General features: G+C 41.0%; 1 protein-coding gene across 2 annotated transcripts in view; it reads right to left on the bottom strand.

Annotated features, from left to right (window-relative positions):
• Positions 1-13026, bottom strand: part of CRYBG3 (crystallin beta-gamma domain containing 3) — a 116501-nt gene that overhangs the window by 12117 nt on the left and 91358 nt on the right. For both annotated transcript variants that reach the window (XR_014296798.1, XM_082655166.1), the window contains exons 18-19: positions 7834-7973; positions 4674-4797 (exon numbers count right to left, since the gene is read on the bottom strand). Coding sequence is in view for 1 of the 2 variants with exons in the window: in XM_082655166.1 (XP_082511292.1) it covers positions 4674-4797; positions 7834-7973 (264 nt within the window). In the remaining variant the exon portion in view is untranslated. The remainder of the gene's footprint in view (positions 1-4673; positions 4798-7833; positions 7974-13026) is intronic.

The following is a 13026-nucleotide window of genomic DNA, read 5'->3' on the forward strand; positions in this document are numbered from 1 at the left end:
TTTTTTTTGTCTGATTGCTGTGGCTAGGACTCTCAATACTGTGTTGAATAAAAGCAGCAAGAGTGGACATCCTTATCTTTTTCCTGATCTTAGAGGAGATTTCTTTAGCTTTTCATCCGTGAGTATAATGTTAGCTGTGGGTTTGTCACATATGGCCTTTATTATGTTGAGTTATGTTCCCTCTGTGCCCACCTTCTGGAGAGTTTCTATTGTAAATGGATGTTGAATTTTGTCAAAAGCTTTTTCTATATCTGTTGAGATGAACATACGTTTTTTTTTATTCTTTAATTTGTTGGTGTGGTATATCACATTGATTGATTTGAAGATACTGAAAAATCCTTCCATCCCTGGGATAAATCCCACTTGATCATGGTGTATGATCCCTTTTAATGTGTTGTTGGATTTGGTTTGATAGTATTTTGTTGAGGCTTTTTGCATGTATGTTCATTAGTGATACTGGCCTGTAATTTTCTTTTTTTGTGTGATATCTTTGTCTGGTTTTGGTATCGGGGTGATGCTGGCTTCAGAGAATGAGTTTGGAACTGTTCCTTCCTCTGCAATTTTTTGGAATAGTTTCAGAAGGATAGGGGTTAACTCTTCTCTAAATATTTGGTAGAATTCACCTGTGAAGCCATCTAGTCCTGGACTTTTGTTTGTTGGGAGTTTTCGAATTACTGATTCAATTTCATTACTGGTAATTGGTCTGTTCATATTTTCTATTTCTCCCTGCTTCAGTCTTGGGAGATTATACCTTTCTAAAAATTTGTCCATTTCTTCCAGGTTGTCCATTTTATTGGCAGATGGTTGCTTGTAGTGGTCTCCTATGAGCCTCTGTATTTCTGTGGTGTCGGCTGTAACTTCTTTCTCACTTCTGATTTTATTGATTTGGGCCCTCTCCCCTTTTTTTTTTCCCTGATGAGTCTGGCTAAAGGTTTATCAAAGAACCAGCTTTTAGTTTCACTGATCTTCTCTATTGTGCTTTTAGTCTCTATTTCATTTATTTCTGCTCTGATCTTTATGATTTCTTTCCTTCTACTAACTTTGGGTTTTGTTTCTTCTTTCTTTAGTTGCTTTAGGCATAAGGTTTAGGTTGTTTGAGATTTTTCTTGTTTCCTGAGGTGAGCCTGTATCACTAAGCTTCCCTCTTAGAACTGCTTTTGCTGTGTCCCATAGGTTTTGGATTGTTGTGTTTTCATCTTCATTTGTCCGTAGGTATTTTTTGATTTCCTCTTTGACTTCTTCAGTGATCCATTGGTTGTTTAGTTGTTTAGCCTTCACAGGCTTGTGTTTTTTGCAGTTTTTTTCTTGCAGCTGATTTCTAGTCTCATAGCATGGTGGTCGGAAAAGATACTTGATTTCAATTTTCTTAAATTTACCGAGGCTTGTTTTGTGGCCTAGCGTGTGATATATCCTGGAGAATGTTCCAGGTATACTTTGAAAAGAACGTGTATTTTGCTGCTTTTGGATGGAATGCTCTCTCTATATAAATTAAATCTATTTGGTCTAATGTGTCATTTAAGGTCAGTGTTTCCTTATTGATTTTCTGTCTGATCTGTCCATTGATGTGAATGGGGTATTAAAGTCCCCTACTATTATTGTGTTACTGTCAATTTCTTGTTTTATGTTTGTTAATGTTTACCTCATATACTGAGGTGCTCCTATGTTGGGTGCATATATATTTACAATTGTTATGTCATCTTCTTGGATTGATCCCTTGATCATTATATAGTGTCCTTCTCTGTCTCTTGTAACAGTATTTTAAAGTCTTATTTTGTCTAATGTTAAGTATTGCTACTCTGGCTTTCTTTTGATTTCCACTTGCATGGAATACCGTTTTCCAAACCCTCACTTTTGGTCTGTATGTGTCTCTAGATCTAAAGTGAGTCTCTTGTAGACAGCATACATACAGGTCTTGTTTTTGTATCCATTCAGCCACTCTGTGTCTTTAGGTTGGAGCATTTAGTCTGTTTACATTTAAGGTAATTATCGATATGTATATTCTTACTGCCATTTTGTTAACTGTTTTGGATTTGTTTTTATAGGCCCTTTTCTCCCCTTTTTTCTTCTTTTGTTCTCTTCTAATGTGATTTGATGACTGTCTTTAGTGTTATGTTTGCATTCCTTTTTGTGTGTATATCTGTTGTAGATTTTTGGTTTATGGTTACCATTGGTATTTATACAGCAGTCTATATATATAAATGACTGTTTTAAGTTGCTGATCTCTTAATCTCAAGTGCATTTTAACTAGCCTCTATTTGTACTCTCCTCCCCTTATGATTACTGTTTTTGATGTCATGTTTTACACCTGTTTTGTGTATCCCTTAACTGCTTATTGTGGATAGAGGTGGTTTTACTTTTGCTTTGTAACCTCCCTACTAGCTTTGTGTGGGGATGATTTCCTACCTTTACTGCTTGTTTGCCTTTACCGGTGAGCTTCTTCATTTCATAATTTTCTTGTTTCTTGTTGTGGCCTTTTCTTTTTTGCCTAGAGAAGTTCCTCTAAGATTTGTTGTAAAACTGGTTTGGTTGTGCTGAACTCTTTTTAGCTTTTGCTTGTCTGTAGAGATTTTGATTTCTCCATCAGATGTGAACAAGAACCTTGATGGGTGGAATATTCTTGCTTGTAGGTTTTTCCCTTTCATCACTTTAAATATATCATGCCACTCCCTTCTGGCCTGCAGTTTCTGCTGAAAAATCAGCTGATAGCTTTATGGGAGTTCCCTTGTATGTTATATGTTGCTTTTCCCTCACTGCTTTTAATATTCTCTCTATATCCTTAATTTTTGTCATTTTAATTACAATGTGTCTTGGTATGTTCTTCTTTGGGTTAATCCTGTATTGGACTCTCTGTGCTTCCTGGACTAGAGTGACTATTTCTTTCTCCAGGTTAGGGAAGTTTTCAGCTATTATGTCTCAGATATTTTCTCAGGCCCTTTCTCCTGCTCTTATCCTTCTGGGACCCCTACAATGTAAATGTTAGTGTGCTTGATGTTGTACCAGAGGGCTCTTATACGGTCCTCTTTTTTTTTTTCTCTTTTCTTCTTTTGTTTAGCGTCAGTGATTTCCACTACTCTGTCTTCCAGCTCACTGATCCGTTTGCCACCTATCTCTTTGAGAGGCTCTCCAAGACCAGCAGGTAGGTCTGGCCCAGGTTCTTATCAAATTACTGCTTTTGCCCTGGGCATTGTGTATGAGATTTTGCTTGTACCGTTTACGAGTGACATCTCTATTTTCCCCTGTCCTGTGGGGCTCCTGAAATTAAGCCCCACTGGCCTTCAAAGCCAAATGCTCTGGGGGATCATCTTCCTGGTGCAGGACCCCCAGGCTGGTGAGCCCAATGTAGGGCTCAGGAACCCTCACTCCTTTGGGAGAACTTCTGCAATATAATTATTCTCCAGGTTTTGGGTCACCCACTCAGGGGTATGTGATTTGATTATATTGCAAGTCTGTCCCTCCTACTCGTTGTGGTTCCTTCTATATGTCTTCAGTTATAGAATGTCTTTTCTGGTAGGTTCCAGTCTTTTTCATCAATGGCTGTTCTGCAGATCGTTGTGATTTTGGTGTGCTTGTGAGAGGAGGTAAGCTCAGGGTCTTTCTAGTCTGCCATCTTGGCCCCTCCCCATTTTGCAGTTTATATTACTGCTTTGAGTTGGACATGTTTTTTACCCAACAAAAATGTAAGCTCCAAGAAGGCCAAAATCATGTCTACCCCTATACATATTCCATAATTTTCCTGCATAATGTCAAACATTCACTTATCCATTTATACATTCATTCCTTCATTAAACAGATAGTCCCTGAGTTCCTACAATGTGCCAGACATTGTGACAGGGTAGAGTATGCACAGCCCCTGCCTTCACAGGGCTTCTAGCAGAGTGAGAAAGCACCCAGCCCAACAACAACTGTGTCATGACAAACTGCAGGCAGTGTCTTGTAGAAAAAGAACCAGGTCTTTAAGGATGTAGTTTGGTTTTAGAGAGAGAGTGAAACAGGCTTCCTGGAGGACCTGAAACTACAGATGAACTTAGAAGGAGAAGTAAGAACTAGCCTGGCAAAGAATGGGGGGAGAAACTTCTAGACAGAGGGCAGAGCCTGTGTTAAGCGTGGGAAAACACTCCGTGTGCTGGTGCATGTGACAGCCATGCGTGTGAGTGGGAGATGATGAGAGATGAGGCTGGAGAAGCCAGGGGGAGCCAGATCACATAGGACACGTTGAAGAGATTAGACTATATCCGAAGTACAGTGGGAAGCTTTTGAATAGAAGACTGACAAGCAGTAGGTGTGCAATAAATACTATGTTAATTAAATTGCCAGGATCCATCCTGAGTATTACATAAGTGGGGGGAAAAAGCCAAGTACTTAGGAAGTAAAACTAGTGCACTCTCAGAGTTCATTCTTCTTTCCACTGCTTGCCACAGAGCTTATGATACTTATTTTCCCATGAAAAGGCGACAAGGTCAATAGGACTCTGGACTCAAAGCTAAAACCCAGTGCTGACCTTAGGTACAATTTTATGAATTAGTTAAAATCTATAAAATCCCCATCCTAATCAGATCCTCCTATAACATAAATGGCAAACTAAATTAAACGGTCCATAGTTCAGATGCTGTGGGTTTTGACATTTCTACTAAGAAATGGAGCTATTTTGGATCATATGGTCCTCTTCTCCTTACCTGCTTCATAGGACGGAGGGAACCAATTGTTTTCCATCCACTGAATGCTGTCCAATTCGGGATCTCATTAGGCTTGAGTAGGATTTGTCTTCCTAAGAAATTGGATCCTTCATAAGCTATCCACCTATACGAGAAGAGGAAAGAAAAAAAAAATGGGATGCTTAAAACAGAAAGCAATCTCTTAACAAAAATACCTCTTACTATACCATATAGGGTTCCTTCTTTAAAACCTCCAGGTTTGTAGACTGTTTTTAAGAAAAAACATTGTGTAATTGTATATTTTAATGGAAAAAGCAGGGAGGACTAGGAGAAAGCCCACTGGACTGTGGCTTAGAAGGTTTAGATTCATCAGGAATCTGGTTTTCTTACGTCCAAAACAAGGTTCCCTCCAGCTTTAGAATTCTTTGTTCCTTTGATGATACCAAGTTTTTTTCCTAACATTTTAACATTCAGAGATAGACCGTAATTCCTCCCTACTCACCCAGTTAAAAACCACCTGTTTCCTCTCCACTCTTAGGCTCACTGTCCCACATCCTTCACAGCCTCTCTGGACAGCCCCGGTGACCTCTGCAGACACATCTCCTTCCACAACAACTCCCAGCAAGGGCTACTTAAAATTATCCACAGAAATCTGGTCTGAACCCTTACTTCAAGGTCTAGCTCCTTTGCAAATACTTCTCAGTACCCCAGGGGCCTTCAAATCGGGCCAAGTTACAGGGTGTCAAAGTGTGCAGGGCCTCAAGGTGAGTGTCTGGAGCCTGGAGACTCATTCAGTGGCACACAGTCACGCCCATTCCTTTCCGGATTGGCCTCGGCTGCTTCAGCACCACAATGGCAGGTTGAATGCTTGTGACAGAGTCAGGATAGCCAACAAACTGAAAAGACCACCTGGCCCCTACTGAAAAGGTTTGCTGAGCCCTGCTTGAGGTGGTTATCAAGCTAAGGAGAATAAGCTGGGACTGCCAAGAGGATCTGAAATTCTCAGCAGGACTCCAGGTCACGGCATATGGTGCTTTCAGAAAGTAGGCATGAAGACGAGGTGGCTGCCTTGCTTGGTTCAGACGAAGCCTCCTGCTCTCCACAGCCAAGATCAGGCTTGGCTAAATTATGAATGGATGAGCAAGGCATGTGACCTTCCCTCTACCCCTTCTTGCCAACACAATCTAAATAAACCATCAGATTGGTGCAGAGTCAGGACAGCATGACCATGGAGAGGCTGAGCTACCTCTCCAGCTTTGCAGATTCTTTTTAGACAGGCAGGGATGTCTCAGTTATAAAACCTAGGCAAGGTTTCAATAAACTATACCTCATTATATATTAATCTAATGAATTTCACAGTTGAAAAGCATTAACTTGGCCCCCATTACCACCACAGATCAGAGATGTGGCATAATACAGGGATTAAACAGAACAAAACAAAACTTGTCACTGAGGGCAGCTGGCTGTGCATTAAGGGGCATTCTGGGAGCCATCTGTGGCCTAGGAAAACCTTCAGACAGCCTTCACTAGTCCTTACTCCATGTACCAATTCTCTTTCAGTGAGAACAGTGAGAGGAGGTACATAATAAACTAAAGAGAAGCAATAAGAATGTTACGGTAAAATGGCAGCAGTTTTCTACAAAAGAGTGAAATAAGCTCGTGAGAAATTTCCAGAAGTGAGTCAGTAACTATCAGTTCCACTTAGAAATGTAAAGAAAAGAAATGTATTAAAAAGCTGTAAGGGAGTTCCCTGGTGGTGCAGTGGTTAAGAATCCACCTGCCAATGCAGGGGACACGGGTTCGATCCCTGGGTCCAGGAAGATCCCACAACTACTGAGCCTGCACGCCGAGAGCCCATGCTCCGCAACAAGAGAAGCTACTGCAATGAGAAGCACGTGCACCGCAAGGAAGAGTGGCCCCCACTCGCCACAACTAGAAAAAGCCCACACGCAACAATGAAGACCCAACGCAGCCAAAAATAAATAAATAAAATAAATAAATTTATTATTTAAAAAACTGCTGTGAAAGTCCTAACTTTCACAGGGATGTAGAATTCAGTTCAGAGTTAGTTAAGTGGTAAAGGCTATACTGGAATATAATATAGGGATTATTATGCTTAGAGAGAGTAAAGCAATTTATGTTTAATAAACATCAAACCATGTGAAATGCTTTGCAGAAGAAAGTTTAAACTGCTGTACACGTGAATGATACAGAAACCACTTATTATAATAGTTAACTCAGTTTTCAAATCAACTTATAGTCTCAGCTTTGTCTTTCATTATCCCCAAGATAGTTTAACAAGGAGAGTTGATTATCACACAATTTCAAAGTCATAAGACATAAAAATAGGCATCTTTATATTAATCACTGAGAGCAATGTGTGTTCTTTCAGATGACTTTTGGTACCTAAACACCAAAGGTACAGGAGGAGGGGCAGGCTGACAGCCACTCTCAGAAACGGCCTGAGATGTAGATTTTCTAGGAAGCATTAGAGCTTCAACCTCAGGGCCCCTCCCTTGCAGGCCACTTACCATTTCTGTTCTGAATAAATTTGCAAGGTCATACCTAATGAAGTTCATACCCATCATTTTTTATTTCTTTTCTTAGAGTCATCTCCCTAGATTGTAAAAGTGCAGTCCCTGCAAGACCTGGATCCACCCTGACTGACATCCTGAATGAACAGCAACGTTGGTAGGTGGGCTGGGTCAGCCAGGACACCCAGCCCGAAAATAACTGCCTTGGAGCAAACAGCTCTAGAATAAACAAGATGTCAAATCAAAATACAAAAAAACCCTATTAGTTTTAGTCACTTGTCATAAGCAGGCAATGGTCTCAACCAGTCAAAGTGGCTGGTTTAATTAGGTTTCTTCTGAAAGGAAAGTGGGCTCAAATTGTTACGGTCATCTGGTCCACCTTCTCTCGGACACATGTTCTGAACACGTGGCAGCCCTTCTCTCCCAGCAGGCTCTTCTCCCAGACCACTGCCTGCTACTTCATACTGGACACAGTCCACTGTCTTCTCTTATTTGAGAGAAACTACTATTATTACATGGAGAGAGAAAAGAAGGAGTAAGAGTACCATCAGACCAAGTAACAGCAGCTGTGGGGGAATAAAAAGCAACCGTGCAACTCTGTCCTACAAGAGTGACTGAAGCAGGCCAGGCCCTTGTCCCATACTTACAGTCCACTTTTTACCCACACAGACTGGGTGTAGAAGTGCAGGTCCTTGTTCAGAACAGAGTTCACAGCCTCTTCTAGATGTAACTCTCTCCCCTCACAATGTTCCAGAGCAAAAAGGCTAATGGAGGGTTCTTCGAAAACCTAACAGCACAGAAAAGAGAAAACATCACCATACACAGTGGCCACACCTCAGTGACATCCCAGTTAGAACTCAGGGTACCCTGGATCCATGGTTTCATATGCAGTTTACTGCTCTACCCTCTAATGGCCTTACAGTCAAAGCTGCAGTGGTGAGACTAGATTCCATAAATAATTTTTATTCATTTTTTTTTGTAAATAATTGAAGCTTTAAAAAAGGAGTCTCGCTGTCATAATAAAAATGGAGACCTGGTTCCAATCACATATTAAGGTCTGGTTGTGCTGTAATACAGACCGCATTTTTGGTCCTGCCAATGCTTTTAGCTGGCCATAGAATAAACATAGAATGGAACAGAACTCGCATTTCCCAGGAGGTCACAGGAGCAGTCACTGAGAATACAAGACTTCTTGGCTCTAGGCTCTTAAGTATTCCCCCAACCCTCACGTCAGACAAGAATAGAGTCAACTTTGCTCTTTCTCATTCATTGGTATATACAAGACACCATGTTAGGCAACTTCTGGGGGATGAGAAATCAAAACAAGTCACCATCCTTACGTCTGGGGCATTACTAACTAGAAGCTAAACTAGAAGAATTGCACGGATATCGGAATGTAATCCACGGCAGAGAAGGATATGCCCTATGAAAGTACCCAGGGGAAGCCCAGACTCTTTTTAGCAGAAGGGTGCAGGAATCAAGCTTCACAGACACGGTGGTATAGGAGCTCAGTCTCCAAAGATGCCATGGATCTGGAGAGACCTACGGAGAATAAAGGGAAGGCACTCTGTGCAGAGAAGGGAGACAGAAAGGCACGGGCCACGTTAGGGAAACAGCAGGTAGACCTATGTAGCTAGAACACAGAGTCCAACAAGAAACAGTGCCGAGCGCTCCCACTGTTTGCTACTGTGTATTGAGTTGCCTGCTTCTCCTTTACACTGACAGGGCAGAGACAGATGTATTGCCAACAGGGAGTCCTTGAAGGCTTTTGGGCAGAGGAGTAGGAAGGGGCTGAACTATGTGTAAGTTGGTACATGAGAAGCAGAGCACTGGGGACAGGGACTGTGGACGTTCAGAGAACAGTAAATAAACACTCCAACGACCAGCTCTCACAAGTGACCTGCAGATACACTTGCATAAGAGCAAAATGACTTATCAAAGTGTTATTCCTGGCAGCAGTGTTTGGAATAGCAAAGGATGGAGAATGACTTAAATGTCCATCAAGTGGGCACGGGTTAAGTAAATTGTGGAGGAATTCTATACAGCTGTACAAAAGAATAAGACTGTTATGAAAGATCTCTAAGATATGTTCTTTAGTGGCAAAGACAAAGAGTAGTGCAGAAGAGCATATTTCTTATGCTGCCATTTGTGTAGAGAAGGGAAAATTTATGTACACACACATATAACATGTGCTTTATACACATTAAAATTTTCCTTAAAAAAATCAATATAAAACTACTCCATGGCGAATGTGTCTGTCAGGAAACTAGGATCTGAGAAGATAAAAGGCCCAAGTGGGAGCCAAGTTTTTCACTGCATGCCTTTTGGTTCCTTTTGGATTTTTGAACCATGGAAATATTTATTCAAAAATTTAAATTGGTAATTATTATGCCTATGTTTGCATGTAAATGTGTTTGCACCTATTTTTCTTTAAATGGACTTCAGAAAACTTATCTGGCAACAACATGAGTGAAGAAAAGAAAGAATGCAAGTATCAGTACAGGGGAAGAATCCTCCAGGCCAAAGAAGAAGAGTCAGACCTAAAACAGGAGGTGGTGGTGGTGGTGGGGGGCATTGGAAGGTTAGGATTGGCGAATAAGGGATGGCCAGAAAAACTATCGCAGTGATGAGAGAGACCAAGTGAGACAAACAGATGGAATGAGAAAGTGAGAAAAAACATGTGCGAGAGTGGGGCTGGGGGCACGGTGGTACAGAGTCGACCCGTGAACAACAAGGGTTTGAACTGCACAGATCCAATTGTACAGGGATTTTTTTCAATAAATACGTCCTACACAGTCTGAAGTTGGTTGAATCCTTGGATGTGGAACCACGGAAATGGAGGGCCACCAGTAAAGGCACACGCTGATTTTCAACTGTGCGGCGGGTCGGCACCCCTAACCCCCATGTTGTTCAAGAGTCAACACTAATTATAAGAAAATCTGGAGAGGAAATACGCCCCGCAGCTGAGAACTTATATTGAGAACTGGAGGTTTGAAGGTTGAGATAGAGACAGAATAATCCTAACAGAAATGTCCAATGAACACTGGACCTTCTGATCTGGAGTTCAGGGAGAAGATCGAATGTAGGGATGATAATCTGGGAACTCTCAGAATCTGGGTAATAACTGGAGCCAGTTATGGGTAAGAAAATGGAAATGACAGGAGGACAGAACTGCGCTGACAAACGAAGCGGGTGGTGATCAAAGGCAGGCCTGTGGAGGTGACTGAACTAGGAGAGAGGAGACAAAAGAGGACATATCACAGAAAGAAAATTATAAGGAAGAGTTGGCCACAGTATCAAATACTTTTGCGATGTCAAGGAAGAGGGTGACTGCGATGAGGCTGATTGGGTTTGGCGATCAGGGGGCAGCTGGTAACCAATGAGAGAGCTCACTGAGCCACATGCAGGAGATGAGGGGCAGAATCTAGGCTGAAAGGGCTGAGGAATAAGCAGGAAGAGATTGTAGATGGCATACAGGTTATTTTTTAGAGAAGTTTGGTAAAGAGGAGGGAAATCGGCGGCTGGTCCACGTGGCAGGCACGGTGGAAGGTGGCAGCATAACGGGAAGAATCTGAATGATGCAAGACAAGAGGGGTGGTTCTAGGGAAGAAGGCGGAGGTCCAATCCACTGTCCCATCAGTGCAGAACCCCTGACTGGAATCAGTCCATGAGGAAAAGGATCGCTTTGAAAAGGATGAAATATGCTACCTCTGAAATACAAGGAAAGATAGAGAAAGAATACCGAGAAATTTCCAGGTTTCTAAAATAGGTAAAACGTGTTGTAATTTTCTCTTTATGTTATGTGGCAAAGGTTGCCTGTGGATCACGGAAGGTGTGAAGCACTGTCCAACGGAACTTTCTGCAGCGACAGCAATATTGTATATCCGTATCTTCAGTATGGTAGCTGCTAGCCATACGTGGCCATTGAGCATTTGAAATGTGGCTCGTGTGACCAAAGTGAATTTGTTTTATTTAATTTTAATTAAAAAAACTACATGTGGCTAGTGCTATGGTATCAGATAGTGCAGACTGAGGGGTTAGAGGATGCTGGAAAAGAAGGTAAGCGTCACTGTGTGCAGTGAGACAGTAAGCTAAGCATAAAAAGACTGCCCGGGAGCACTGATTTTCCTTCAGTAAACAACATAAACTGGGTCAGGAATGGAAATTCATCTCAAGTCACTGAGGTTCCTGAGTGACTGCAGACCAGATCAGGCTCCTCTTCTGCTATCTGCAAAATAAAAACTGGAAGCATGCCAACAATTTATAGAAGAAGTGTCCTTATAGGAGGGTCGAGAACAGTAGTAGTTTAGAAATGCAGCCAATAGCAGCCTTTAAATTACCCACTAAAACTGGTGACCGAAAATTAGTGGACAGTCAAAATCCACAGATAAGCCCCTGACTTTATTGCTGGACTTTTCCCAACATTCTCACCCTTAAGCTAATGAAGAAACATTTCAGCTTACCTCTACTTGTTGAGTTGCTAATTAGTAAGGAAGGGCAGACAGGCAAGGAGCCTGGACTGGGCTCGTGATCGACCACCAGCAACACTCTCCCCAGTAAAGAGTTTGCTGTGGTAAGAGTGGCACTTACATTACAGGCATTTAACGCTGACATGAGGTAACTCTTTTATATTCCACAGGGAAAAATTAAAATCTTATGTGAGGATATAACTTAAATGCTAAGTGATATTCTAAGAAAATAGGTCCTGTGTACATTTTTCACCTTCCTTTTGTGGAATGTCCACAAAGGTGTTTTTTATTTTATTTTATTTTTTTCAAAGGCATTTTTTAAAAGACTACCATTATCACTCACATCGCATCAAATTCACTCCCCATTTCAAAGACAATCTAGCAATTCTGGACCTAGAAATTTATCTTACGATAACAATGCAAAATCTGATGGAGGGGATCTCAAAAATTGTTTTAAAAATGATCATGCAGGAAGATTGAGAAAAAAATTGCAGAAAATGACTGAAGATATTTTTACAAGTTTACATAAATCAGTAAGGATCCTCTAAGAGACCCAGTACCTAAATGGGCAAAGAACACAAACCAACAGCATTAACCAAGTAGGAAACATGACTAACAGGGATGGACAAACCTCCCTCCTTTCCATTAACAACAACGAGATATCATCATGTGGTCCCATCTGTCAAACTTTTCATTTGCGAACAACTATTGTTTCTAAGCTTAAAGTCAGTCCGTCTTTAGAGGTTTGAGATATATATTTAACTTGACTTTTCTCTATTTAAAGTATTTTTACTTAAATGGTCTTAATTTATAAATACACAGTTGATCCTTGAACATGGGTTTGAACTGTGCAGATCCACCCGAACGTGGATTTTTTCCCAATAAATTTAGTATCTGTATTTTCATTTTACAGTTCTTTAAATTAACTAAGTGTTGGGGAAAGTTTGTGTTCATTAGAGATCACAATATATGGAATCAAAGGAACTGGGTTCGAGTCCTGATTCTATCCAAATTGTTTCACCTTCCTGCCCTTGGGTGAGACATTTATCAATTCCTTTGTCTTGAGGCAGAAATAGCAGTACGTAGATTTTCCACTGCCTATAGGGGGTGGAGACGGGGGGGTTAGCACCCCTAAACCCCTGTGTTGTTCAATGGTCAACTGTACTTAAATTCATAAATGTACTCGATTTATAAATGTACCTAAAGGTTAGGAAGGCAATCATTCAGAAATAAAGAGCACTGAAGAACTATGTTAAAATCTTATTTTTCTGATACATTTTCCAAATATGAAAGTAGGAAGAGTATACATACACTATTAACAGTCTTTAAAACTGAAGATGACAGAGTAATCTGAACTTTCCAAGGACAACA

Source organism: Grampus griseus (genome assembly GCF_964374135.1).
Source record: "Grampus griseus genome assembly, chromosome: 5".
Classification (NCBI taxonomy): domain Eukaryota; kingdom Metazoa; phylum Chordata; class Mammalia; order Artiodactyla; family Delphinidae; genus Grampus; species Grampus griseus.